Below are 27,405 nucleotides of genomic sequence, written 5' to 3' on the forward strand. Positions count from 1 at the left end.
ATAGTGCATTCCCCATAGAAACAAAGAATGGAACAAAAGAATAATAAAAGCACCTCAACTTTTTCTCATTTATGTAGGACAGTCTTATAATATGCATCCAGATATCCTCCAGTCACACAAGCTGAAAATTGTTCCACTTTACTGCAGTTCTGTAACCATATGGGAACCAATCTTGTCTGTGTTCTGTGCACATCCAAAATTCCTGCTGAATGACCCGCCCTGGGAGCGAGTTACCAGTGACCCAGGGCTGGGGCAGCACGAGGATGCAGTTGGGAGGGGGAGAGCCCAGGGCTGGGGTGGGGGGCAGCCAAACATTTTTTTGCTTGGGGCAGCAAAAAACCTAGAGCCGGCCCTGCCCAGAGCCTGCAGTTTCCTCCAAAGGCCACGAGTTATCCCCCCGCACCTCCCACCTTCCCACTCCTCTCTTCTTAGCTGGGGTCTGAGCTCCGCTTCCCCACGGAGAGAGGGGAAATCCCCCCCCCGGGTCCTGGGGGGCAGCCAGGTGTCACTGCCCTGGTGACTGGGTTCTCCACTGTCTGCTGGGATCCTCCATTGATATGGGGCAGCCTGGGCCAGTCCTTTTAAATGACCCATTTAGGCTCAGCCAGGGAGGTGCCCCCCCTCCCATGTCTCTTAGCCTGTCCTGAGAGCAAACAGTTCTTTCCGCCACCCCCGGCAGCCATGCAAAATATAGGGGAAACTGAGGCACACATAGGCTTCATAAAACTGTTACAGAACATTCCCACTTAGTCACTCTCACAGAGTCACCAGGCAATGCACTGGAACTGCTCCCTACGAAGCCAATCAGGACTCTGGGGGAGTCTCCAGGGCAAGAAGCTTCCACAGCTTCCACCTTCCTGGGTCTGACCTCGGAGCATTCAGCATCCCCTGCCCCTCTGTGCGCTTCCCACGGCGAGTCCGCCCAGGCGGGGTCCTGGGGAACCCAGAGGGTCCTGCACCCCTACTTCGCAGTCAGACGCGACTCTCAGCCAGCCAGTAAAACAGGTTTATTAGATGACAGGAACACGGTCTAAAACAGAGCCTGTAGGTACAGAAACCGGACCCCCTAAGTCAGGTCCATCTTTGGGCCAGGGAGACCAGACCCCGGGTCTGGGCCTCCCTCCGTTTCCCCAGCCAGCTCCAAACTGAAACGCTCCAGCCCCTCCTCCTCTGGGCTTTGTTCCTTTCCTGGGCCAGGAGGTCACCTGATCCCTTTGTTCTCCAACACCTTCAGTTGGCACCTTTACAGGGGAGGGGCCCAGGCCACCAGTTGCCAGGAGACAGGGTGTCGGCCATTCTCTGTGCAGACAGCATCACACTGGCCCTCTAAAAAGAACAGGAGTCCTTGTGGCACCTTAGAGACTAACACATTTATTTGAGCATAAGCTTTCGTGGGCCACAGCCCACTTCATCAGCAGGGCCGGCTCCAGGCACCAGCCGAGCAAGCTGGTGCCTGGGGCGGCAGCTTGTAGGAGGCGGCATTCCGCCCAATCCTAGGGCGGCACGGCCGCTTTTTTGTGTTGTTTTGTTTGTTTGTTTGTTGTGCCGCTCCGGCCGCCCTGCAGGGGGCAGCGGCGCGGAGGATGGGAGCGCCCTGCAGCAAGCCCGGCAGGGCAGCCCGCGTCCTTCCCTCCCCGCCGACCGGAGCAGTGCGGAGCCCTCCCGGCAGGGGGCACGGCTGGAGGGGCCGCGTGGCAGCGCCCCGCTGAAGCCCTGGCCGCCCCCCTTCTCTCTCTCCCTCCCCCTCCCCCCGCTAGCCGGGGCACATCTGCAGGGCAGGGAGTCCCCCTGCACTCTGGCTCCGGCCGCGCCGCAGGGTTTTTTTTTTTCTTTTTTTGCTTGGGGCGGCCAGAAAGCCAGAGCCGGCCCTGTTCATCAGCTGTCTATCAGTTGCATCTGCCAGGCAGCAGAGCGACATGCAATGGAAGCAGGCTGCCGGGGGAGCCCCAGACTGGCACCAACAGGGCAGGACATGGGCAGGACGCGTCTGTGCAGAGCCCAGAGGAGGGTAACCAGGCCGGGGGTCCCTGGGCCTGTGGGGTGTGTGCTGTATCCCCATGGACGTGCTGTGCCACCGCCTGCCTGCAGGCTGAGGGCGCACTCAGCCCCGAATGGGGCATCTGTGCAGGCCGAGCCCGTAGCTGAGGCACAGGGATCATCGCCAGTGTGCCCAGACCCGGCACTGCCTTCCCGCCACCCTCCGCCTGGAACTGAACCCCCTCGTCCTCACTGTCAGGGCCCCCAAACCGCTCTGCCCTCAGCCCCTTCTCTGTCCCCCTCACTCCCTGCCAAAGGCACATGCTGCCCCGCGTGCCCCTTGGGGCCAGGTGCGGAGAGCAAGGGGGCCCAGGCGGGTCGCCCCACCCGTAGGTTCAGCCAGGCTGCGATCAGTCGAACAGCAGCCCCCTTCCGAGGCGCCAGTTTCATTAACAGACAATTCCCAGGAACACGAGAAAGACCTTTCCCCAGACGCCTCCGTCTGAGTCCAGCAGCATCACACCCCGGCTGCACCCTCAAGACACGACACCCCCCCGTGATCCCGTCCCTGGAGCTGGGGCCTTCCTGCCACCTGCAGCCCTTCTCCCGCAGCCCACGGCTCCTCACAGCCTGGGCCTCCCGCAGCTCCAGCCCCACCTCCCTTCCCACAGCGTCTCTCTATGAGCCCCTCGACCAGCTGAGCTCCGGTAGCCTAGTACCGGGCCCAGGGGCTCGTTAGCCAGGTAGCTGCCAGCCAGCAGCCGGTTAATTGTTCACAGGTGGGCTGAGACGGGCTGGTTCTCCTGAAAGAAGCCCGTCGCAGGTAGACAGGGGCCGGCTGCCCCGTGCTATTGCCCCAAAGTCAAACATCTCACTGCCTGCTCCAAGCCTGCATGCGCCCTGTGCCTGGCACCAAACCCCCACTGGGCCCTGCCTGCCGCTCCTCCTCCACTGGCCCCGGAGCCCTTGTCTGCCCTGGGAGGCCCTGCCAGACCACACACTCACACTCGTGAGAGGCCGCTGGGCTGACCAGAGGGTGCAGCTCCCGGCATAGCTTAGACCAGTGCCCTGGAGGGAACACGCTGTCCTGGCTACGGTCCCTTGAGCCGGGATAACCACATCCACGCTGGGGCTTTGCCGGCACGGCGACGTCGGTCGGGGTGATGTCCTCACGCTCTGAGCCGACAGAGCCAGGCTGGCAGAACGGTCAGCGTCGGCCCCAGCCCTCCATGGCAGCGACTCACAAAGTCTCCAGCTTCAACCACAGACCAAGCCAGAAGCTTCTCTTCCCAGCGCCCTGCCCTCTGCATGGAGCCAGTGCCGGGGCGTAGCTCCCAGGGCAGGGACAGCGTCTCCGTCCCTGTCTGAGCAGCACCTTGCACATGGCCAGGGGTGGCAAATCAATGCTGCAGCTCTTGCCAGACAAGCTGCTCTGCTCTCCCCCAGAGTTCCCCGGCCACAAAGGTCCCTCCCCAGTAATCCCAGTGGGGTCTGGAGCGACTCTGCCTCTGCCAGGCTGGGCATCTCCATACAGAGCATGGGGTGAATCGCTTCAGCCCCCCAGCCTGCTCCTGGCCTGGGCCAGGGGCCTTCCCTGTAAGTTCATTAGATCCAGGGGAGGGGTCAGGACTTTCTCTGCTTGGAGCCAGTAAAAGGGAAGTTGGCTGCTGGCGAGAGCCCGTCTGCGCTTGGCCGGCCCCAGCTGCTCAGAGCCCTATGCAAACTTCTGCTTCCTGCGATCTGAGAGATCACTTTTCTTCTGCCACAGAGCGAGTGAGCTAGCGCCTCTGCCAGCGCCGCCGGCACAGCCGGTCCCTCCACAGCTAGCGCCGACTGGGCACAGCCGGTCCCTCCACAGCCAGCGCCGACTGGGCACAGCTGGTCCCTCCTCTGCCAACGCCGACTGGGCACAGCCGGTCCCTCCTCTGCCAGCGCCGACTGGGCACAGCCGGTCCCTCCACAGCCAGCGCCGCGGGCACAGCCGGTCCCTCCTCTGCCAGCGCCGCGGACACAGCTTGTCCCTCCACAGCCAGCGCCGACTGGGCACAGCTGGTTTCTCCACAGCCAACGCCGCACAGGCACTGCCAGCCCCTCCCCAGTGAGCCCTGCGGGCGCAGCCGGCTCCCAGATGGCCCAGAGCGTTGTTTATGCCGACCTGAGGTTCGTGAAGGCCCCTCGGGGGAACAGCACGTGCTCCAGGTCTCAGGAGGCAGGTAAGAGTTGACGTGCCCCCTGCGTGGTGCCACCCCCTGCCCTGAGCCAGGCCTGTAGACTAACCAGCGCCCCCTCCTGTCTGCCCCTCCCTGCAGCGCTCGCAGACGAGGACGATGCGGAGCTCACCTATGAGAACATCCGGCTGGCCCAGACTGGGGAGGTGAAGCGGGGGCAAGGAGCGGAGCAGAGCAAAGGTGAGTGTGTGGATGTTCCCCCCACCCCCATCCCAGGGGTCCTGGGGGGAGCAAGCCGGGCAGGTACCCAGGGCCTCCCGCTCCCTTTGCGGGGACCCTGCCCCGTCCCCAGGCCTGGCACACAGAGCGAGCGGGATCGCTTGGTAAGCTGGGCCCAGGCAAACAGCGGCAGATCCCTCCCCTTGGGGAGCAGGACCGCAACCGGTGGGCAGAGTGGGGCTGTGTCCGGGGAGCAGTGACTCAGGAGGGGAGTTGGGGTCACAGTGGACGAAGGGAAGACGAGTGCCCAGCGTGATGCTGAGGCACAAGGGGCTAACGCGACCCTGGGGTGCACAAACAGGGGAGTAGCCGGGGGGAGGGGTAACCTCTGTACACGGCGTCGGTGAGGCCGACCCGAGATCCTGTGCCCAGCTCTGGGGGCTGCGTTCTATAGAGGATGTCGGGGGCCGGGAAGTGTCACAGCAATGACTGGAGGGCTGGAGGAAACGCCGGGGAGCGAGCGAGAGCCCGTCTGGCAGCACTGGCCAGGTGACGTGCTCAGCATCTGACACCGGCCCAGCCAGAGTCCCGGCGCTGAAGGGCTCCTCGGTCTAGCCGGGACAGGCAGGCCAAGAGCCCAGGGCTGGCAGCTGGAGCCAGACAAATGCCAGTTCGGAACCATCCCACGTTTAAGGCTGAGGGTCGTTGACCCTTGGCACAGCCAGCCAGGGGCTGTGGCGGGTTCACCGTCTTCTGGTGGCATCAGCCCCAGCCTGGCGACCGTCTGGAGCATGTGTTAGTCAGACCCGTCTCTGGGCTCAGTCCAGGGAGCTGGGTGCGAGCCCATGACCTGGGCTCTAACTCTAGGACCCCCCTGCTGTGCTGGCTCACCCCCCCCCTGAGGGGACCTTACCCAGGTGGCTGTGCCCTGAGGGCCCCCCCCCCTTAGCCTGACCCCCAAGCCGTCAGCCGAGCTCTGCAGAGCTTGGGCCCCGGGGGTTCTGGGGAGGAGAGCCGCTCGCCATCACATCCTGCAGCGGTGCCTATGGGAACTGATCCCTGCCAGGAAGCGCTGGAGCCATGGCCCACTAGGGGTCTGCCCCTAGGCACAGGTTTGCACAGCCTGCCCCACTCCCCGCCCCACTGCAGCAGCCCCACTGCCGGAGGGCTGGAGGAGCGGTGCAGGACAAGGGGGAACCGATCTGTGGGGCTGAGGGGACAGTTTGCGGGAATCCCCACGAAGGGTTCGGCTTGGCCCTGGGGGTGTCTCCTTGCCTGGGCTGGGCGTGTAGCCCATAGGGGCAGCTTGCTTTTTCCTTCCTTCCCTTCATGATATTTACCTGCTGTTATTATAGTCAGCTGTACCGCGAGGAGCCTGCAGGCCTGTCTCCTGTAAGACATTAGCTTCAGCAGTTCGCGTACAGCTTGAGGCCTATGAACAGCCCAACGGAAACCCCAAGTATTGGGGAGCTGAAAATAGAGTATAAGGGGAATTTCTGACCACAGGGACAAGCAACCACCAGAGTGTCATGGCAATGAACTGATGTATCTGTAAGCAGAGTCAGAACGGGCTCTCCCCTGACATCTGCTGGTGAGCTGTGGAAAAGGACTTCAGGGGCTGTTCTCATTTGCATGGGCCCACCCACCCTGCCTAGCATGATGGGACTGCATCCCCAAATGGTCACTTTGGCTGCTGTGGGATCCTCAGTCTCTGTGTTATTGGGGAAGGAGTAATAAAGTGTTGTTATCCTGGGTATGTGAATTCAGGACAGTAGAACTGTGCTTGGCATTATATTACGGAGGGACTCGCCCTCAACTAAATAGCACTTGCTAGGCAAGGGACATGGGCACAGTGCAGTGAAGGGGGAGTAGCTGTTTGTGCATGGCAGTATGGGGTCTTGATGCTGTGTTGAGTGTGCTATTTTCCCCAAAGTAAAGTAGTAGAGCCAATTTAGTTTCCAATAAGAGTGTTGTTATATACTGCAGAAATGATATCAGTGGTGCCTGGGTTTAAGCATTAGACCTGCTCTGGGCTAGTAGTTCTGATACAAGAAATCTGTGTAAGTTCACCAGTGGTGAAGCTCCCCTACTAACAGCTTAACTCACTGACAGCTGTGTTAAGTATGGGAGGCCTGAAAACATAGTGGTGTGTGGCTGGTAGAGAGGCCTGGGGGCTGGTGGAGAGGGATGGCTAGTGGAGAGGTGCGGCTGGCGGAGAGGACTGGAGCAGAACCCCACAGAGCAGTGTGGGTAAGGTGCCTTCCACCTGGGCTGGGATGTGAACTCTGGGGCTGCACTGACTAAGAACAGAAGCTGGGGGGAGGGGGTGACTGTTGGGTTGTTGGACTTAAGACCCTGAGGGGAAGAGGACACTGCCCAACTTACTTGGGGGTGGGTCTTTTGCTCATGGCTGGTGTTATGAATCCTGTTTGTGATGTTTCCCTAAAATAATGCCGCATTGTTTCCCTCCTTTATTAAAATGATTTTGCTACACTCAGACTCACGAACAAGGTCAGCTCCCAGACTGCTGCACTGGGCAGCACAGTATGGGGAGAAGGTGACCAGCCCTCCATGGAGAAAGAAGTGGTTCGGGACTATTTAGAAAAACTGGACGAGCACAAGTCCATGGGGCCGGATGCGCTGCATCCGAGGGTGCTAAAGGAGTTGGCGGATGAGATTGCAGAGCCATTAGCCATTATTTTTGAAAACTCATGGCGATCGGGGGAGGTCCCGGATGACTGGAAAAAGGCTAATGTAGTGCCCATCTTTAAAAAAGGGAAGAAGGAGGATCCGGGGAACTACAGGCCAGTCAGCCTCACCTCAGTCCCTGGAAAAATCATGGAGCAGGTCCTCAAGGAATCAATTATGAAACACTTAGAGGAGAGGAAAGTGATCAGGAACAGTCAGCATGGATTCACCAAGGGGAAGTCGTGCCTGACTAACTTAATTGCCTTCTATGATGAGATAACTGCCTCTGTGGATGAGGGGAAAGCAGGGGATGTGTTATTCCTTGACTTTAGCAAAGCTTTTGATATGGTCTCCCACAGTATTCTTGCCACCAAGTTAAAGAAGTATGGGCTGGATGAATGGACTGTAAGGTGGATAGAAAGCTGGCTAGATCGTCGGGCTCAACGGGTAGTGATCAATGGCTCCAGGTCTAGTTGGCAGCCGGTTTCAAGCGGAGTGCCCCAAAGGTCGGTCCTGGGGCCGGTTTTGTTTAATATCTTTATTAATGATCTGGAGGATGGTGTGGACTGCACTCTCAGCACGTTTGCAGATGACACTAAACTAGGAGGCGTGGTAGATACACTAGAGGGTAGGGATCGGATACAGAGGGACCTAGACAAATTAGAGGATTGGGCCAAAAAAAACCTGATGAGGTTCAACAAGGACAAGTGCAGAGTCCTGCACTTAGGACGGAAGAATCCCATGCACTGCTACAGACTAGGGACCGAATGGCTAGGTAGCAGTTCTGCAGAAAAGGACCTAGGGGTCACAGTGGACGAGAAGCTGGATATGAGTCAACAGTGTGCTCTTGTTGCCAAGAAGGCTAACGGTATTTTGGGCTGTATAAGTAGGGGCATTGCCAGCAGATCGAGGAACGTGATCGTTCCCCTTTATTCGACATTGGTGAGGCCTCATCTGGAGTACTGTGTCCAGTTTTGGGCCCCACACTACAAGAAGGATGTGGAAAAATTGGAAAAAGTCCAGCGGAGGGCAACAAAAATGATTAGGGGGCTGGAGCACATGACTTATGAGGAGAGGCTGAGGGAACTGGGATTGTTTAGTCTCCAGAAGAGAAGAATGAGGGGGGATTTGATAGCTGCTTTCAACTACCTGAGGGGGGTTCCAAAGAGGATGGAGCTCGGCTGTTCTCAGTGGTGGCAGATGACAGAACAAGGAGCAATGGTCTCAAGTTGCAGTGGGGGAGGTCTAGGTTGGATATTAGGAAACACTATTTCACTAGGAGGGTGGTGAAGCACTGGAATGCATTACCTAGGGAGGTGGTGGAGTCTCCTTCCTTGGAGGTTTTTAAGGCCCGGCTTGACAAAGCCCTGGCTGGGATGATTTAGTTGGGATTAGGTCCTGCTTTGAGCAGGGGATTGGACTAGATACCTCCTGAGGTCCCTTCCAGCCCTGATATTCCATGATTCTATGACTACGTGCTTGCGAGAGGGGAAGTATTGCCTCTTAGAGGTACCCAGGGGGGTCGTATGTAATTGTCCCAGGTCACTGGGTGGGGGCTCGAGCCGGTTTTGCATTGCATTATTGAAACGGAACCCCTAGATACTGAACCCGGCCCTTGTTGCTGCCAACTCAGACGGGCAGAAGAGTAACACATCTAACGGGGACATGAGCTACATCCGCAGACACCTAAACACAAGCGGCCATGGTAGCGAATTGCCGTATATAATAAGGGCTGTGTCCTGTGTCCCCGCTGGCTGCAGAGCCCCCGTGTAACGGCCCTGGGGCGTGGAGCCCTACAGAGCTGCTGCGGCGACGCTCGCTGGAGCCTCCTTTGGTGGGGGCCCGGCTGGAGCTGCCTCCCCCTGCCGCTCGGAGGGGCCCTGCCGCTCGCCCGGCTTTGAGTGGAGCTGCGAGCGCCCAGCGTAGCCAGCCAGGCCCCAGTCCCCAGGCCCAGTGCCTGCAGCAGGCTGGCCTGGCCACAGAGAGGAAATCCAGCGGCTGGTGGGGCGTGTGTGGGCAGAGCCCACACGAGGAGCATGGAGCCACTCACAGGGGCTCAGACCCCAAGGCAGGCCCCTCCGACACGGCCCCCATCAGGCTCCGAGCGAGGGAGAACAGACCTCTTGGGCAGGGACGGGAGCTATAGCGAACTGGCCCGTGTGTCCCCAGGAGGCTGGGCCAGGCCCCAGGCGGGGGGGCGATACCCCGCCTGGCCCCGGGACGGGCTTGGGGGGCTGCTGGGACTCTGCTGTCATGGAATCATAGACTATCAGGGTTGGAAGGGACCTCAGGAGGTATCTAGTCCAACCCCCTGCTCAAAGCAGGACCAATTCCCAACTAAATCATCCCAGCCAGGGCTTCGTCAAGCCTGACCTTAAAAACCTCTAAGGAAGGAGATTCCACCAGCTCCCTAGGGAACCCATTCCAGTGCTTCACCACCCTCCTAATGAAAAAGTTTTTCCTAATATCCAACCTAGACCTCCCCCACTGCAACTTGAGACCATTGCTCCTTGTTCTGTCATCTGGTACCACTGAGAACAGCCGAGCTCCATCCTCTTTGGACCCCCCCTTCAGGTAGTTGAAAGCTGCTATCAAATCCCCCCTCGTTCTTACCAAGCTGCCAGCCACGCACTGTGGGAAACTGGAGCTGGTAGCCTAAGCCCTGGTCGTGTCCCTGCGGGCCCCACGGCACTGGGAGCTCTCCCCTGGCTCCCACTGCCCTCCTGGGGGGCTGAGCCCCATTGCCTGGGTAGCCTGAGGGGGGAGCTGGGCCGTGGGGTTGGGTTCCAAGGCATGTTGCCCTCTCGGGCTCCCCTCGTTAACGCAGCCGGTTCTCTCCCACAGAGCCCGGGTGGAGCACGTGGTACCTGCCCCTCGGCCTGCTGGGGACCTGCCTCTTCCTCCTGGCCACCACCATCGGCCTGGGGGTCCGCTGTGAGTAGGGGACCCGGGCTGTGGGCACCCGCCAATGGGGGGATGTGGGGAGGAAACGCCCGGCCAGGGGAGAGAGGGAAGGGGCTGCATGTGGGGAGTGATGATGTGGGGGGCTGGGGACCCCACGGAGAGTGAGGGGGGCTCAGGGCGCAGTGGGGGGGGGTGAACCTGAGCAAAGGAGAGTTCAGGCTGCAGCTCAGGAAAACTCCCCAGCAGCAACACGGATCCAGCTGGGGAGCCACGGGGGGCTCTGTCCCGGGGCAGGTGAGGGCCCTGTTACCAGGGAGATGTGGGGGGCCTGTCCCGGGGCAGGCGGGGGGGCCCTGTCACTAGGGAGCCCTGTCCTGGGGCAGGCAGGGGGGCCCTGTTACCAGGGAGATGTGGGGGGCCTGTCCCGGGGCAGGCGGGGGGGCCCTGTCACTAGGGAGCCCTGTCCTGGGGCAGGCAGGGGGGCCCTGTTACCAGGGAGATGTGGGGGGCCTGTCCCGGGGCAGGCGGGGGCCCTGTTACCAGGGAGATGTGGGGGCCCTGTCCTGGGGCAGGTGGGGGCCCTGTTACCAGAGAGATGTGGGGGGCCCTGTCCCGGGGCAGGCGGGGGCCCTGTTACCAGGGAGATGTGGGGGGCCCTGTCCTGGGCAGGCGGGGGCCCTGTTACCAAGGCGATGTGAGGGGTCCTGTCCCGAGCAGTCGGGGGGGGGCCTGTCACTAGGGAGCCATGGGGGGCCCTGTCAGGGAATCCTCTCTGGGGAGGGGCCCATGGGGGGAGGGGTGGGGTCCTGTTACTTGGGCCCCCTACCCACCACCCACCTGGCACCCGCCCACCGGCACAGACGTTGCTGGGGCCAGTCAGCGCACTGGGGGGTTTCCCGGCTCTGCTGGCCAAAGGGCTGTACGGCACGGCCGGCTCCCTGGCAGGGCCAGGAAAGGCTGCTGGGGCTGGCCCGGGCCTGGCTGCCTGCAGGGCACTGTGCCCGGCCCATCGCGGTGGGTTCGGAGGCTGCCCGCTGGCTGTAGCACCCACTCGCCTCCCAGCTGTTTGAACAGCCCCGGCCCAGCGTTCCTGAGTCTCCGTCCCGCTGCTGGAGGCTCTGGCATTACGGGGCTGTTCTCCACGGTCGGGAGGGTCCCCGTCCCCCTGGGGCCCTGCTGGGGTGGATGAGTGAGCCCAGTTCTCGAGTCGCCCTCCCGGCCCCGCCCTCCCCTGCTGGCACGTGCCCGTTGGCCTGTGCCGGAGCTTGTGCGTCCCTGCGTCCGGCCCAGGCTCACGCTGTCTGTCCCCTGCAGACTGGCAGGTTTCCCAGCATCTGCAGCAGGCGTCCCGAGCGCACGAGGCAGAGAGCAGCCACCTCTCCCAGCAAGTCAGCACCAAGGGGGCCACCCTGGAGCAGATGGCGAGGGAGCTGGAGCAGGCCAGGCAGGAGCTGGAGCAGGCCAGGGGGGAGCTGGAGCAGGCCAGGGGGGAGCTGGAGCAGACCAGGCAGGAGCTGGAGCAGGCCAGGGGGGAGCTGGAGCAGACCAGGCGGGAGCTGGAGCAGGCGAGGCGGGACCTGGAGCAGGCCAAGCAGGAGCTGGAGCAGACCAGGCAGGAGCTGGACCAGGCGAGGCAGGAGCTGGAGAAGATGCGGCTGGAGGAGAACAGCACCCAGGAGAAGCTGCGACAGCTGGAGGCTGCGTTAAAGGGATCGAAGGAGGAGCTGGCGAGAGTACAGAAGGAGAAGACAGAAATGAAAGAGAAGCTGAACAAAATGGAGAGCGCCCTGTCCAGCATCTGCCCCTGCAAGCAGACAGGTACTGCCTTCCCGGGGCGAGGGTCATTGGGGTGCCCCACCCCCTGGCAGGGACAGCCAAGCCCTGGGGGGAAGGGAAGGGAGTATCCAGTGCCAGGGACATACTGCAGCAAGCGGCTCTGGTCATTCAGGAGGGGCAGCTCTTCCCCCAGGCTGCGCTGGTCCCCAGGTCTGCATGGTGCAGGGGAGTGTGTGTATGTTGGGGAGTGGGGGGGCACTGCTGGAGACGAGACAGGAAACCCCGGGTGGTGGGCACTGGCCAGTTCCATGGAATAAGAATTGGGACGTGAACTCGCTGTCCTAGCCCAGTTCCAACCGGCTCCCTTAAATCCCTCTGCTGTTTCAGCTGTTAAACACGCTGCATCCCACCCCAGAGGTGGCTGCATTTCAGGGGTGCGTGAAGCAAGGCCTACACCTGGCTGTGTGACGCAGTAGGGAGCAGGCTGGATTGACCTGGGAATGTCGGTTAGTTTTACTGGACTGTCTGCATGGGGGATGGGAGAGCAGGGGGTGAGGGACGGTACCTGAGCCAGGAAGGGGGGTGGGGTGAGTCGACACCTTTGCCCGGGAAACTGGACAAAGAGAGAGGAGGAGTCAAGGAGGGGGGAGAGCCGGCTGGAGGGGGTTTTTGGTTTCAGTTTTGGGCTGGCTGGGAAGAGGCAGGGAACCCCAAATCTGGGGTCTAAGCTCCCTGCCCCTCAGAGGGACCTGGCTGGGGGGTCCTGGTTGTACTTACAAGCCCTGCTTGGGACTGTGTTCCTGTCGACTAATAAACCTTCTGTTTTATTGGCTGGCTGAGTCACGGTGTATCACAGGAAGTGGGGGGTGCAGGGCCCTGACTCCCCCACACTCTGTGACAGGCTGGTCTAACGGTTTATGTGTAGAACCAAGCTAGAGCCTTGGAGAAAAGGTGCTGGCTAAATACAAACTGTGAACGTGATCATTAGTCAGCCGAGATCCCACGATTCAGTCTGGCTAAGAGCTAACAGAGTGCTGCTTCTCCACCACTGAGCTCCGCTTGCACCCCCCTGCTCTCCCTGCCCCCCGCCCCGATCTGCTGGTGCTCCTCAGACCCGACCTGCAGCCCCACAATGCAGGTCCAGGCCTCTCTCCCACGTGTTCAGAACTGGGCGACGCGTGTAAACAGCCCCTGGGGCCCAGCACACAACGGGCCCCTTCGCCTTTGGGATTTTTCGCAGCAGACGCTCACACGCAGGGCAGGTTGAGTCACAGTTTGTGCCCGTGACGCTCTCGGTGCTTCGCCCACCCCAGGCAAATAAATTATCCCAGGCCTTAAAAAATGAGATCAGCTTCCCCGAGGGTGGCACTGCCCCTGCCAGTCCTGCCCCGGCTCCCTGGCAGGCGAGCTGGCGACTCTCCACCCTGGGCCCTGCCCCCTCGCCAAGGGCAGAATCCCAGTCCCGAGGACGACGCGCCATCGCAGACAGCCTGGGGCCTCCCAACCGGGCAGAGACGGGCACGGGGAGGAGGTGGTGCCAGGTGACAAGGGCAGCGAGTTGCTGTCTGCTCACACTGAACAAGGAGCTCTGTCAGAATGAGGGAAACGGCTCAGTCTGTCTGCGCATCACTGCCCAGCCCTCCAGCCAGAGCTGTAACGGAGCAGTGCCCACGTCCTCCCGGTGGCTGAACCCCTGGGGCTGGCAGAGCGAAAGGCCAGGGAATGGGGCTCGTTTACCCCACCAGTGAAATGCTTCCCACAGAGCCACAGCGGAGTCGGCTGGGGCTGATGGTCATGGTACTGGAGGGATCACACTTTTGGAAGGGCGAATCAGGGGCTGTAGGACATATCGGGAAGGCTGGGGGCTCCCGTGAACCCCATGGACAGTTACACTTGTATCTGAGCCGTGGACTCAGCTCCCAGCCTGCCCCAAACCCTCGAGAACCCCCCTTCCCCCTACACACAGCTCGGAGCAGCTCCTCGGGCAGCCGTGGGTCTGGGGGAGTGGGAGCCCCTGGGGAGGGACCAGGCCTTCTTTGTACAGCCCAGGGCATGAGCCCGTTAGCTGCACTCAGGGCCAGGAGCACCTCTGAGCATCTCACCCTCTCTTCCCTCCAGACTGCTGCCCGGCAGACTGGGTGTTGTACAGAGGAAAGTGCTTGTTCGTCTCGAAGGAGGAGAAGACTTGGGAAGAAAGCAAAAAAGACTGTCAACAGAAATTTGCTCGGCTTCTTATTGCCAAATCCTGGGACTCGGAGACAACGCCGGTACGGTACATGCACGGCCGGTGTGACCGCAGCCGGAACACTGCGTAAAGGGGGGGTGTCTCCAGGCTGGGGGGAGAGGGGGGCCTTGGCAAATAGGCGGGGCTCAGAGCAGAGCAATGGCATTGATCCAGGGGCTGGAAGAGCATTACCAGCTCACCTTCTTCACTGAGCCGCGGGCCCAGCCTGTCCCTGATTGTTCCGTTTTGTCTGACAGATTTGAAGAACCCCCTTCCTGCTACCTCTAACATTCCTCGCCAGCTGCACCGCGTTCCTTGCCTTGGCTTTCCTGATTTTGTCCCTACATGCTCGCACTATTCCCATGTGTACTCCCTTGGCAGGGGTGAAAGTGGGTCCAGTGACTTACCGGTACGCTGGGGCCAGCTCTGGCCCCCGGAAGGGGCGAGGCCTAGGGCAGCCCACCCTGTAAGGTAAGTCCCCCCCCCCCCCCCCACTGGGGTAGCAGCAGCAGCCCAGGCTCCGGGGGTTATTTACAGGGCCCAGGGCTCCCCTGCTTCTACCGACCCGGCCCTGTAAATAGCTGCGGGAGCCCTGGGGTAGCGGCGGTGGGGCTCCGGCGGCTATTTAAAGGGCCCAGGGCAGTAGAGGTAGCAGGAGCCCCGGCCCTTTAAATAACCCCCGCAGCCCCGCAGCCCTACCCCAGGGCTCCAGCAGTGGGGCTCCGGCGGCTATTTAAAGGGCCTGGGGCTCCAGCCCCTGCTGGGAGCCCCAGGCCCTTTAAATTGCCCCCTGGGGAAGCCGGGCCGCCCCGGTACGGCGCACCAGCTCTTGCCAGTACGCCGTACTGGGGCGTACCAGCTTACTTTCACCTCTGTCCCTTGGGGCCATGCCCTGCCCTCCAGGCCCTGTATTTGTCCCTATGGGGTTTTAGAGAGCTAAAAAGCTCCTTGTGCAGCCACATTGGCCTCCTGCGGCTCCTCTTCTCTCTCCTTTGCATGGGAATAGCCTCTTGTCACGGAGTCCCCGGGCGATGCTCTGGAACTGCTCCCCACAAAGCCAGTCAGGACTTTGGGGAGCCTCCTCTCCCTTGGAGCAGACTGTCTTCAGGGCAAGAAGCTCACACGGCTTCACCTCCTGGGTCTCTCCTGGGAGCATTCAGCATATGCCCCTCCCTGCGCTTCCCACAGCGAGTCTTCCCAGGTGGGGTCCTGGGGAAGCCAGAGGGTCCTGCACCCCCACTTCGCAGTCAGACGTGACTCTCAGCCAGACAGTAAAACAGAGGTTTATTAGATGACAGGAACACGGTCTAAAACAGAGCTTGTCGGTCCAGGGAACGGGACCCCTCAGCCGGGTCCATCCTGGGGTCCCACGAGCGAGACACCCCCGGCTGCCCTCACTCCACGTCCCCAGCCAGCTCCAAACTCAACCCCCCTCCAGCCCCTCCTCCTCTGGGCTTTGTCTCTTTCCCGGGCCAGGAGGTCACCTGATGTCTTTGTTCTCCAACACCTTTAGCTATCTCCTTGCAGGGGGGAAGGGCTCTGGCCATTAGTTGCCAGGAGACAGAGTGCCAGCCATTTATGCACACTGGCCCTTTGCTCTGGAACAATTACACCCCCTAGAGACTTAAGAAATGCATAGGGGAAGCTGAGGCACCCACACAGTATTCAGAGGAAATATTAAGAACAGTCCCATTTCATCATACCCCCTAGTTGTTTGCTCAACTCTTCCTGAATCAGAAAGCTGTCCCCTACACATGCTAAGAACATGTTATGTTTTGCTGTAATAATCTGAACAGATACTAGGGAAGTTAAAATCCCCCATTCATACTAGCTCATGTGTGTAAGCTAATCCTGTTACCTGCTTGTAGAATGACTCGTCCATTTCCTCCTCCTGATGTGGTGTCTCTAACAGACGACCCCCATCCATAACATCGCTGCTGTTCTTTTCTCTTGTTATCCTCACCCAGGGACTCTCAGTAGCTCTGCCGCACACTTCACCTCGCAGCAAGTGTGCACATTCCTGACGTACAGCAAAGACCTCCTCCTCTGTCCCCATCCCTGTCCTTCCGGAACAAGCTGTAGCCCTCAGTGCTGGTACTGCAGTCATGGGAGTTGTCCCACTAAGTCTCTGTAATGCCAATTAAGTCATAATTTTCTTCTTATACCATGACTTCTAGTCAGGGCTGGATTAACTCTCCTGTGGGCCCGGGGCTATTAGATTTTGTGGGCCCCTGTATACAAGTCTCTTTCCTGGGAGGGAGTTTGGTGCAGGAGGGGGCTGGGGCAGGGGATTGGGGTGCAGGAAAGGGTGCGGGATCTGCGAGGAAGTTTGGGGCAGGAGGGGGTGCGGGGTCTTGGAGGGAGTTTGGGGGCAGGAGGGGGTGCGGGGTCTGGGAGGAAGTTTGGGGGCAGGAGGGGGTTGGGGCAGGGACTTGGGGTGCAGGAGAGGGTGCGGGGGCTGGGAGGGAGTTTGGGGCAGGAGGGGGTGCGGGGTCTTGGAGGGAGTTTGGGTGCAGGGGGGGTGCGGGGTCTTGGAGGAAGTTTGGGGGCAGGAGGGGGTGTGGGGTCTGGGAGGAAGTTTGGGGGCAGGAGGGGGTTGGGGCAGGGACTTGGGGTGCAGGAGAGGGTGCGGGGTCTTGGAGGGAGTTTGGAGCAGGAGGGGGTGCGGGATCTGCGAGGAAGTTTGGGGCAGGAGGGGGTGCGTGGTCTTGGAGGGAGTTTGGGTGCAGGGGGGGGTTGGGGCAGGGACTTGGGGTGCAGGAGAGGGTGCGGGGGCTGGGAGGGAGTTTGGGATCAGGAGGGGGATTCTGATCTGGGGCAGGGGGTTGGGGTGGAAGAGGGGGTGTGAGGTGCAGGCTCTGGCCAGCAGGCGCTTACCACAGGTGGCTCCCGGCCGGCGGCGCAGCAGGGCTCAGGCAGGCTGCCTGCATGCGGTGGCCCCATGGCACTCCCGGAAGTGGCTGGCTGCTAGCACGTCTCTGAGGCCCCTGGGGGGAGGGGGACAGCATTGCTTGCTCCCTCAAACGCTGCCCCTGTAGCTCCCATTGGCCAGTTCCTGGCCACTGGGAGCTGCGGGGTCGGTGCTGGGGGCGGAGCACGGAGCCGCCTCCCCCACCCCCGCCGGGGACTGCAGAGACGTGCTAGCAGCCAGCCACTTCCGGGAGCGGTGTGGGGCTATGGCAGGCAACCTGAGCGCCCTGCTGCGCCGCGGGACTTTTAGTGGCCCGGAGTTGGAGATCCCGGCCTGAGATTTATTTGAGCCAGGGCCCTGGGCTGCAGCCCCTCAAGCCCCTGCATTAATCCAGCCCTGCCTCTAGGTCCTCCTGCTTGTTCCCAGACTCGGGCAGGCTGCCCTGCTGCTTTTCTTCTTGCCTTTTAATGCAGTTGTGGTTTCTAGTCCCTTCCCCCGGCTTCATTACTAGAGCCTAGATGGACGCTGGCTGGAGTTTTGTCACCATTCCCCATGAGTCCGAGGTCAAAGCTCTCCTTTACGAGTACAATGCCCAGTGGTGGATGCAAAGTTAAAGGGTGCTGCCTTACTCACCCCCGGCGTGTATGCGTTACGTTACAGCATTTGTTCATATGGCCACAGACCATTGTTCCCCCAGGATCCCTACCATAGGCGTGCGCACGGGGTGTGGCGGGTGTGCCCAGGCACACCCTAATGCAGGGGTGGGCAAATGGCTCCACTCCCCGGCGCGGCAAGCCGCGGGGTCCGCGCTCCCGGGCCGGAGCGCCCGGCCGAACGCAGCAAGCCGCCGGCCCCTCCCCCGCCTTCCCCCCTCCCCATGAGCCATGCTGCCACGCGCAGCGCTCAGGGGGCCGGGGCTGCGCGCTCCCGCGGGGCAGTGTTTGGCTCCGCGGGGAGGCTAGGAGCCTCATCTCATGGTAAGGGGTCTGGGGCCAGAGGGGTTGGATAAGGGGTGGGGGCAGTCAGGGGACAGGGTGGGTTGGATAGGGGGTGGGATCCTGGGGGGGTGGTTAGGGGCGGGGGGTCTCTGGAGGGGGCAGTCAGGGAGCAGGGGGGGTTGGATGGGGCATGGGAGTCCCGGGGTCTCTCAGGGGGCGGGGGGTGGATGGGGGTCAGGGCACTCAGGGGACAGGGAGCAAGGAGGGTCATGGGGGGGCAGTTAGTGGGGGGGTCTCTGGAGGGGGTGGTCAGGGGACAAGGAGCTGGGGGGGGTTGGATGAATCAGGAGTTCTGGGAGGGGGCTGTCAGGAGGCAGGGGCGTGGAGAGGGGTTGGGGGAGGCAGGGAGTGGGGGGGTTGTATGGGTCGGGAGTTCTGGGGGTCCTGTCAGGGGGCGGGGAGCGGTTGGATAAGCGTGGGAGTCCCGGGGGCCTGTCTGGGGGCGGGGGTGTGGGCAGGGCCAGTGCTACCATTAAGACGAACTAGGCGGTTGCCTAGGGTGCCAAGATTTGGGGGCGCCAAAAAGCGGTGCCCCCAATTTTTTTTACAGTGTTCCTCCCCGAGCCCGCGGTTGCCGTTCCACTACTCCCGCCTCCCAGGCTTGCAGCGCCAATCGGCTGTTTGGCGCCGCAAGCCTGGGAGGAGAATTAGAGCGGGGGCGGCGTGCTCGGGGAGGAGGCGGAGCAGAGGTGAGCTGGGGTGGGGAGGTGCCGCACGGCTCCCCGGGCTGGGGGGGTGGGGAGCTGCTGCGGGGGTGCCTCAGGGCGGGGGGGGAGCTGCCGCAGGGCTCCCCACCCCAGCTCACCTCTGCTACGCCCCCTCCCCAAGCACGCCGTCGCTGCTCCACTTCTCCTGCCTCCCAGGCTTGTGGCGCCAATCAGCTGTTTGGCGCCGCAAGCCTGGGAGGGGAGGAGAATTAGAGCGGGGGCGGCGTGCTCGGGGAGGAGGCGGAGCAGAGGTGAGCTGGGGTGGGGAGCTGCCGCACGGCTCCCCGGGGGGGAGAGCTGCTGCGGGGGGGGGGGCGCCTCAGGGCGGAGGGGGGGGGCGGGGAGCTGCCGCAGGACTGGCGGGGGGCGCGCAAGGTGGAAGTTTCGCCTAGGGCGTGAAACTTCCTTGCACCGGCCCTGGGTGTGGATAAGGGTCGGGGCAGTCAGGGGACATGTAGGGGGTAGGGTCCTAGGGGGGCAGTCAGGGGACAAGGAGCAGGGAGGCTTAGATAGGGGGTGGGTCCTGGGGGGCAGTTAGGGGCAGCGGTCCCAGGAGGGGGTAGTCAGGGGACAAGGAGCAGGGGGGGTTGGGAGTTCTGAGGGGGGCAGTCAGGGGGTGGGAAGTAGGAGGGAGTGGATGGGGGCGGGACTAGGGCAGGGGCGGGGCTAGGGCAGGGCTCCCTGGGTGCACACCCTAATGAAATAGGCTGCACATGCCTATGATCCCTGCAGGATCATTCAGGGCACCACATGGACCCGCTCTGGGGACGTGGCTTTTATCCTCCTCATTCAGGGTGTGGCCCCTGCCTTATTCACTGCACACTACTCAGACCCGGCTCTGAACACCGAATTATTGCTTTCCCCGTGCGCTTCCCCATGGGATGATCAGGAGTTCAGTGGAGGGAGAAGAGGTGGCTGAGCCTTGGGGGACCTGCCAGAGCCCATGGCTGATGGTGCATCTGGGCTGACGAGCAGGGAGAAAGGACTCATTACCTTGGGGAGAAGCAGCCCCTCCCCGTGCAGTGGGGCATGTACACTCTGACGGGGGCAGCTCGGGCCAGGCAGGGTAAATGCAGCTCTCCCGACTTCTGCAGTAGCAAACTCCTCTGCTGGAGCGCTGGGCTGCTCTGGGCCTGCAGGTCTGTTGTATTAATTTAGAGGGAATGTAGCGGCCCAAAGAGTCAAAGGTGTTAACACGACCCTGTCACTGTCCAGCACTGAAGAGTTTGAAACAATGTTCGGGGTTTGGTCTACAGAGACCTCGGCCTGCTGAGTGCCACGGTAAACACACCATTCACCAGCCCCTTAACCTTTCATTAAACGTACAGAAAAGAAGGAAAAATCATTAAAACATTCGGACTGTAAAGTATGAAGGAAGGCTTGCATTTGAACAACATCCCTTGTTCCCTTTCCCTTTCCCTGGAGAGAGTTTTTAAAAAGAATCTTCCCCCTTTTGACAGTCTCTTAGATGAGCGGCTCTCAGCCTTTCCAGACTGCTGTACCCCATTCAGGAGTCTGATTTGTCTTGGTGTGACAAACTGGGACTGTTCTTACTGTGGTCTGTGAATGCTGACAGGGGAGTGTGGCTAGGATGGTCTGCATTGGGGGATGGGAGACTGACCGATGGAGAATACCTGAGCATGTAACATGAGAACCCAGGAAGGGGTTAGAGGCCAGGTGACACCTTTGCCCGGGAAACTGAACAAAGGCTGGGGGAGGGGTCGCTGAAGGGGTTTTTTTCAGGAGCTGGCTGGTGATATGGCTGGGAGGCAGACGGGGCTCTGACCTCCCAAGGGGGCTGGGGTGCCCGGGGACCCCAAGATGGACCTAACTGAGGGGGATCCTGTTGTCTGTGCCTGCAAGACCTGTCTTGGACTGTGTTCCGGTCGTCTAAATAAACCTTCTGCTTTACTGGCTGGCTGAGAGTCATGGTGAATCGCAGGAAGCCGGGGGTGCAGGGCCCTGTGTCCCCCCACATTCCGTGACAACTGGTGGCAGCGGTGGGATCTACTGCACCCCGGGGACGGCGCTTCTTGCAGTAAGTGACTGGGGAGCAGTAAAACGAAGGGGGATCGACGGGGACCAGGTGGGCTGAAGATCAGAGAGAGACTGTTTCAGGGGGCGATTAACCCCTGGGAGTGTGTGACCAGTGAGAAGGACTTTTGCAGTAACAGGGTCCCCTGGGGGATCGCAGCGAGCGGTCCCGGGGTGGGGGAGTCTGCAGCTCGACCCTGGCAGAGAGGGGGTGACCTGAAGAAGGGCTGGCACACTGGAACGGTGGAAAGCGGAGAGCGCAGGCCGGCGAGCGGCCAGCAGGAGGATGTATGCTAAACGCCTTAAGAGCGACCTGGTGGAGCTGTGCAGGCAGAGGGGGCTGCGCATTGGGAGGTCCACCAAAGAACAGCTCATTGCCCGGCTGGAGGAGAGGGATCGCTTGGATGAACCGAGCCCTGTCCCTGAGAGAAGCCGCCCGGCGGATGCAGCGTGGGCCCCGGGGCCTGACATGGCTGGGAGGGGTCAGACTGCTGCCGAGGACATCCCGAGACCCTGCCTACCTATGCCTCGGGGAGGGGTTGGGGGAAGCCCAGCGAATACCGAGGGCACCCTGACCCCGGTGGCCAGCAGAGGATCATCCCGGCGTCCCGGGAGCGGATGCGACTGGAATATGAATGGGAGATGAGACTGAAAGAGCTCGAGTTAAGGCAGCAAGAACTGAAGCAGGAGCAGGAAGAGAAGGAGAAACAACGTCAGCATGAGCAGGACCAACGTCAGCATGAGGAGAACCAGCGTCAGCATGAGCTGGAACTGGCCAGGCTGAGGAGCAGTGAGGCCCCGGCTGCGGTGAGCGAGGGGGGACCCAAGACTGCAAAGAGCTTTGATAAGTGCTTCCTGGCCCAGCGTAAGGAGGGGGAGGACATGGATACCTTCCTGACGGCCTTTGAGAATACCTGCGAGCTGCTCCAGGTTGACCCTGCAGACAGGCTCCAGTTTCTCATCCCCTCACTGGACCCCACTGTGACGAAGTGAGGGGTTTTCTTGTTTTCTGGGGGGTTTTCCTGTTGTCTGTGGGGTTTCAATGGTTTGATGCAGAGGGGGTGGGACTCAGTTTCCCTGGGTGTTACTGGTTTAATGAGGTGAGGGGAGAGGGAGTGTGTTTTGCAGAGGACCGGAGAGAGGACGTGGGGACCCAGCCGGTGGCCGGGAGGATGGATACCCCAGCGACCAGTGACCTGGCGACCTGGTGACCCAGAGGCCCAGCTGAGGAGACGCAGCCGGTTCTGGCCAGTGGGAGGACGATGGGCTGCAGAGTGAGGACCCAGTGACCTAACCAACCGGTTCCAGCCAGAGGGAGAAGCAGAAGAGGAGGCCCCGGTTTACGACCCTGTTTACCTGGAGGGAAGACAATGGACAGAGGCGGGGCCTGGGGCCGGTGATCTGAGATGCCCAGCGGGGAGCAGGGGGGCTCCGGGCTGGAGAGGGGAAGCAGGCAGAGCCCACCGGGATGCAGAGAGACTGGGATGTGCTGGGCTGAGGGAGGCCAGGCCTGAGGGTCAGAGAGTTTCCTGTGCTGTGTTCAACTCTCAATAAACCCTTCTGTTTCATGCTGGCTGAGAGTCACTCCGGTCTAGAGAACAGGGTTGCATCAACCCCTTCGGGGGTGGAGGCCCCGGGGGTCCAGAGCGCGTGGACTCCCTGAGGGGGCCCACGGCAGAGACAGACGTGCTAAGGCTCAGAGAGGTGCGGATCCAGGAGGTGGAGGGGCCGGACCCCGAGAGAGAGTGGACCCCCGAGAAGGGCTGTCTCACTAAAAGGGGCACCCCCCACGGACCGCACGGGGCCAAGAGTGGGCACGATCTGTGAGTCCGTGACACCCACAGCCAGGGAGGTGTACAGCCGACTGAAAGGGGCGGAGACAGGGGACTACGAACTGTTCAAAAAGGCCCTGCTCCGCGAGTTTGGGCTGACCCCTGAGATGTACCGGCAAAGGTTCCGGAGTCAGCGTAAAACCCGTGAGGTCACATACCTACAACTGGCCAACCGGGCACGGGTATGCCCGCAAGTGGACAGCTGGGGCCCAAAGTATAGAGGACCTGCTTGACCTAGTTGTACTGGAGCACGTGTATGAGCAGTTCCCATCCGACCTGAGGCGATGGTTGATGGACCAAAAGCCAGAGAACCCGCAGCATGCAGACCAGTTGGCCGACGAGTTTGTGAACAGTCGGGCAGGGGATAACAGGGAGGAGTCCCAAAGGAACAGGCCCGCCACAACCCAGAGAGAGAGTCACCATGGGACTGCCCAGCGAGGAAATCTGGACAACCCCCACCAAAGGGGAACATCCAGCATCAGGTCCATCCGACCCGCTCGAGAGGACCCACGGGACATGGGCTGCTATCACTGTGGCCAGAGAGGCCACGTACGGGCCCAGTGCCCCAGGCTCAGGGACAGACTGAGCAGACTAAACCCATAGAGGGTTGACTGGGTAGAGCCGGACGAGGGGCAGCGTTCCCAGGCAAGGGGGGCTGGCAGAGTACCACCTGCTAAGGAGGGAGGAGAGCTCCAGGCCAGCTCCTCTGAGGGGCTGGATGCTCCAGACTCAGGGTTTTTGGTTTATACGGTGGGCGCGGGGCTGTCCCTCCGGAGAGAGTACATTGTTCCCCTGGAGGTGGATGGGAGGAAGGTCAATGGATACTGGGATACGGGCGCAGAGGTGACGCTGGCCCAGCCCGAGGTGGTGGCCCCAGATCGGGTGGTGCCCGACACCTACCTGACCCAGATGGGGGTGGGTGGGACCCCATTCAAGGTACCTGTGGCGAGGGTGCACCTGAAGTGGGGGGCCAAGGAGGGCCCCAAGGACGTGGGGGTACACCCGTATTTGCCCACTGAGGTGTTGATGGGGGGGGACCTGGAGGACTGGCCAAGCAACCCCCAGGGTGCCCTGGTTGTGACCCGCAGTCAGAGCCGGCGAGGAGCACTGCGCCCTGGCCTTGGGGAGGGTACCTTGCCCGAGGCGCAGGACCCTAACCTGGTGGGGAGGGAATGCCCAGGGACACGGCTCAGGGAGGCTGCGGCTTCAGGCCCAGCCGGCGAGAGAGAGCAGGTGCCATCCCTGTCCCAGCTGCTGAGTTCCAGGCCGAGGTGCAGAAAGATCCCTCCTTGCGGAAGATAAGGGACCTGGCCGACCTCGGTGCGGTACAGACCATGGGGAGAGGTGGCCAGAAAAGGTTCCTGTGGGAGAAGGGGTTCCTGTACCGAGAATGGGCTCCCCCATGGAAAATGGAGTCAGGGGGGATCAGGAGGCAGCTGGTGGTCCCCCAGAAGTATCGCCGCCAGCTGCTGCACCGGGCCCACGACACCCTCCTCTCAGGGCACCAGGGAACCTGGTGTACCCAGCAGAGGTTGCTACGGAGCTTTTACTGGCCTGGGGCCTTTGTTACAGTCTGACAGTACTGCTGATCCTGTGACCCCTGTCAGAGGGGAAGGAAGGCCCGGGACAAGGGGAAAACGGCTTTACGACCCTTGCCCAGCATAGAGGAGCCTTTCCAGAGGGTGGCCAAGGTTAAAAGGGGGGCTCTGAACCAAGAGAGCCCGAAGCGCAGACCTCCCGACTGGAGCGCTGGGAGAAGACCCCAGCCCAGTTGGAACCCCAGGGGTATTGGGGTGGGAAAAGGGCACAGGCCGCATAAACCTTCCCACATGCGAACTGCGAGTGCCATCGAGCACACCCGACCTAAGGGGGGGCGTGAAACTGGAAGGGCCTGGTGTAATTCTCACCAAGGAACGGGAGGGATGTTGGAGCATCCATGGGAACGGGGGTAGGTTTGAACTTCCCCAGATCACTGGCTAAAGTGACTCCGCTCAGTTCGGTCTCGAAGGGGGGAGAGATGTGACGAACTGGGACTGTTCTTAATGTGGTCTTTGAATGCTGACAGGGGAGTGTGGCTAGGATAGTCTGCATTGGGGGATGGGAGACTGACCGACGGAGAGTACCTGAGCATGTAACATGAGAACCCAGGGAGGGGTTAGAGGCCAGGTGACACCTTTGCCCGGGAAACTGAACAAAGGCTGGGGGAGGGGTCGCTGAAGGGTTTTTTTTCAGGAGCTGCCTGGTGATATGGCTGGGAGGCAGACGGGGCTCTGACCTCCCAAGGGGGCTGGGGTGCCCGGGGACCCCAAGATGGACCTAACTGAGGGGGGTCCTGTTGTCTGTACCTGCAAGACCTGTCTTGGACTGTATTCCTGTCATCTAAATAAACCTTCTGCTTTACTGGCTGGCTGAGAGTCATGGTGAATCGCAGGAAGATGGGGGTGCAGGGTCCTGTGTCCCCCCACATTCCGTGACACTTGGGTACGCCCAAGTTATACCTCACTTAAAATCTACTTGGTTACAAAATCAGACATAAAAATACACAAGTGTCACAGCACACGGCTACTGACAAATGGCTGACTTTCTCATTTTACCATATAATTATAAAATAAATCAATTGGAATATAAATATTGTACTTACATTTCAGTGTATCATTTATAGAGCAGTACAAACAAGTCATTGTCTGTGTGAAATTTGTGCTGACCTCACTAGTGGTTTTTATGTAGTCCGTTGTAAAACTAGGCAAATATCTAGAGGAGTTGATGTACCCCCTGGAAGAGCTCTGGGTACCCCCAGGGGTACATGTATCCGTGCTTGAGAACCACTGCCCTAGATTGTTTCAAAGACAGTGATAACTGTCCTGGGGAGAGGAGAAGACGTTAGCTGAGATGGGCTAGTGCTGCTGTTATCGTCCGATCCTGTTTCCTAAAAGGCAAAAGAAGACAAACACCCACAAGGGGAGAGAAGAGAACAGCAAAGAGGAAATGCAGCTTCTGTCTCGGGTGCTGACTCTCACTTGCAGTCTCACTGCTGGAGAGACTCAGGCCCAGCACAAGGTCCGATCGGCCACTCTACCTGACAAACTCGTACCAGCATTGGGCTGGTTAGGGCCTTGCATTCCCCTGCCTCCCTGGTCACAGGCTCACAGCTGTGTTGCAACGTGTACAGTCTTGGCTGGCTGCCCAGACTCTTATAAGACAGAAGGCAAATGGAGAAGGATGGGGAGGGAAGAAATAAGGTGGGGAAGGAATGGGACACCCAAGGGCGATGGGGAGATGAAGTCTCACATCCCAAGTGGTGTTCAGGACTCAGCCAGAGCTGGTGTGATCTGGGTCCTTCTCTCTGGCCCGGTCTGGTCAGGCCAGGACATCTCTCAGGGTCCGGACGACGGTCCCAGGAGACGGGTGGGGGGCAGCCAGGATGGTGAAGCTGGCTCCAGTAGGCAATTTGTCTCCCAAAGTCTCTTTCTTTAAGGATGCCGAAGGGAGCAGTGGGTGGAACAGCCCCTCCCCTCCTTGTTTTGTCTACCAATTAGGCCTAATTTCTGACACACCAATTCTGGCTCCTTGACTTTGGTACCACACGTCTCTTGTTTCTCAGGCAAGGCCTTAACACAGTCCTTGAGTTACACCAGGGGCCTTTTTGTTTGGATTAATTCCATTTGTCTCCTTTCTGCACCGTTTCCCATCACATTGGTTGTCCTGGGGGTATTGTGACATCTTAGGAACCGTCGCTCACTTTTCACAGCTGAGCTCACACTTCGGGGAAACTCGTGGGCCCAGTCATCACAGAAGGTCCCAGCAGGGAAAGTAGCCAGGGCCTCTCATTTCTGGTGGGCTGGGGTGAGTGGGATCCAGCACGATGGATAACCAATAGCAGGGTGCGCTGGGAGGATGCTGTTAGCTGCCCCACACCTGGCTAGCTGGGTAACCTCACTTCTGGAGCAATGTGATGGTGCTCATGGAAACATCCTTTTCTCCACCAGCTAATCCTTTCCCTGCAGTTCAGCGCCCAGTCTCCACACGCACATGCAATGCACACTCTGCTTCTTCACAGCTGTCACTTGAATGCAGGGGTGTCATTACGTAACTCTTTTCTTCCTAGAATTTTTTGAAAAATACTAATGTGCAGTATTGGATTGGACTCTGGAGAGACTGGCAAAGGGGATCACAGTGGAAGTGGGTTGATAACTCGCCCTTTGAAAAGTAAGTACAATATTTATTTCTTAAGATAGATGCTCCATTTGCTAACCAGTGGCACCATCCAAAAGAAACATGCACGTTAGTAATTGGAGCTAAAGCCACTGACTAAAGTGCGCTGGAAGGGTTAGAAGTGGCTTCCCCGTAATGGAACCAACCGGCCGGCAGTTCCTCATGTGGGCTCTTTGCCAGAGGGGAATATTTAAAGCAACACCGTGTACTCGAAAGCTGCCAAATAACGAGTTTCAAGCAGTTTCAAGTCCTCTGAGTAAATTCTTTACCCGTAGTGCCCAAGAGTAAGTCAGATGATTTACTGGGAGGCCAAGGGGCAAAACCACAGAACAAATGAGTGTAAAACACAGATCCAGATGTCAGGACCGTACTGAGCGGCGCTGGCAGGGACGTGAAGAGGAGACATTTCTTAATTGTCTCTGACCCAATGCTGGGAATCTGGGTAACAAGCCAGAGGAATTGGAAATTCTCATTGATGAGAAGAAATTCGGTATAATTGTCATCAAAGAGGCCTAGCGGGATGAGTCGCAGGACGGGGATGTTAAACTCACTGGTTACAGCCTCTTTAGGAAGGTTTGGGGGGGCACTCTGCATTACAGGCAGCATCACCCGTTTTAGAGGTATTGCTAACTCAGAAGTGCAGGATCATGCTGTCACGGAGTCCCCGGGCGATGCTCTGGAACTGCTCCCCACAAAGCCAGTCAGGACTTTGGGGAGCCTCCTCTCCCTCGGAGCAGACTGTCTTCAGGGCAAGA

At 60.2% G+C, this 27,405-nt stretch overlaps 1 protein-coding gene across 1 annotated transcript; it reads left to right on the forward strand.

Moving 5' to 3' along the window:
* The first annotated feature begins 4,105 nt into the window (after positions 1-4,105).
* LOC135879909 (B-cell differentiation antigen CD72-like) lies at positions 4,106-26,648 on the forward strand. Its single transcript, XM_065405942.1, has 7 exons — positions 4,106-4,190; positions 4,287-4,385; positions 9,897-9,986; positions 11,271-11,416; positions 11,585-11,774; positions 13,851-13,999; positions 26,544-26,648. Exons 1-7 carry the CDS (start codon positions 4,106-4,108, stop codon positions 26,646-26,648), a joined length of 864 nt encoding a protein of 287 aa, XP_065262014.1.
* Positions 26,649-27,405: the final 757 nt, after the last annotated feature.

This window comes from Emys orbicularis, chromosome 6 (genome assembly GCF_028017835.1).
Source record: "Emys orbicularis isolate rEmyOrb1 chromosome 6, rEmyOrb1.hap1, whole genome shotgun sequence".
NCBI lineage: Eukaryota > Metazoa > Chordata > Testudines > Emydidae > Emys > Emys orbicularis.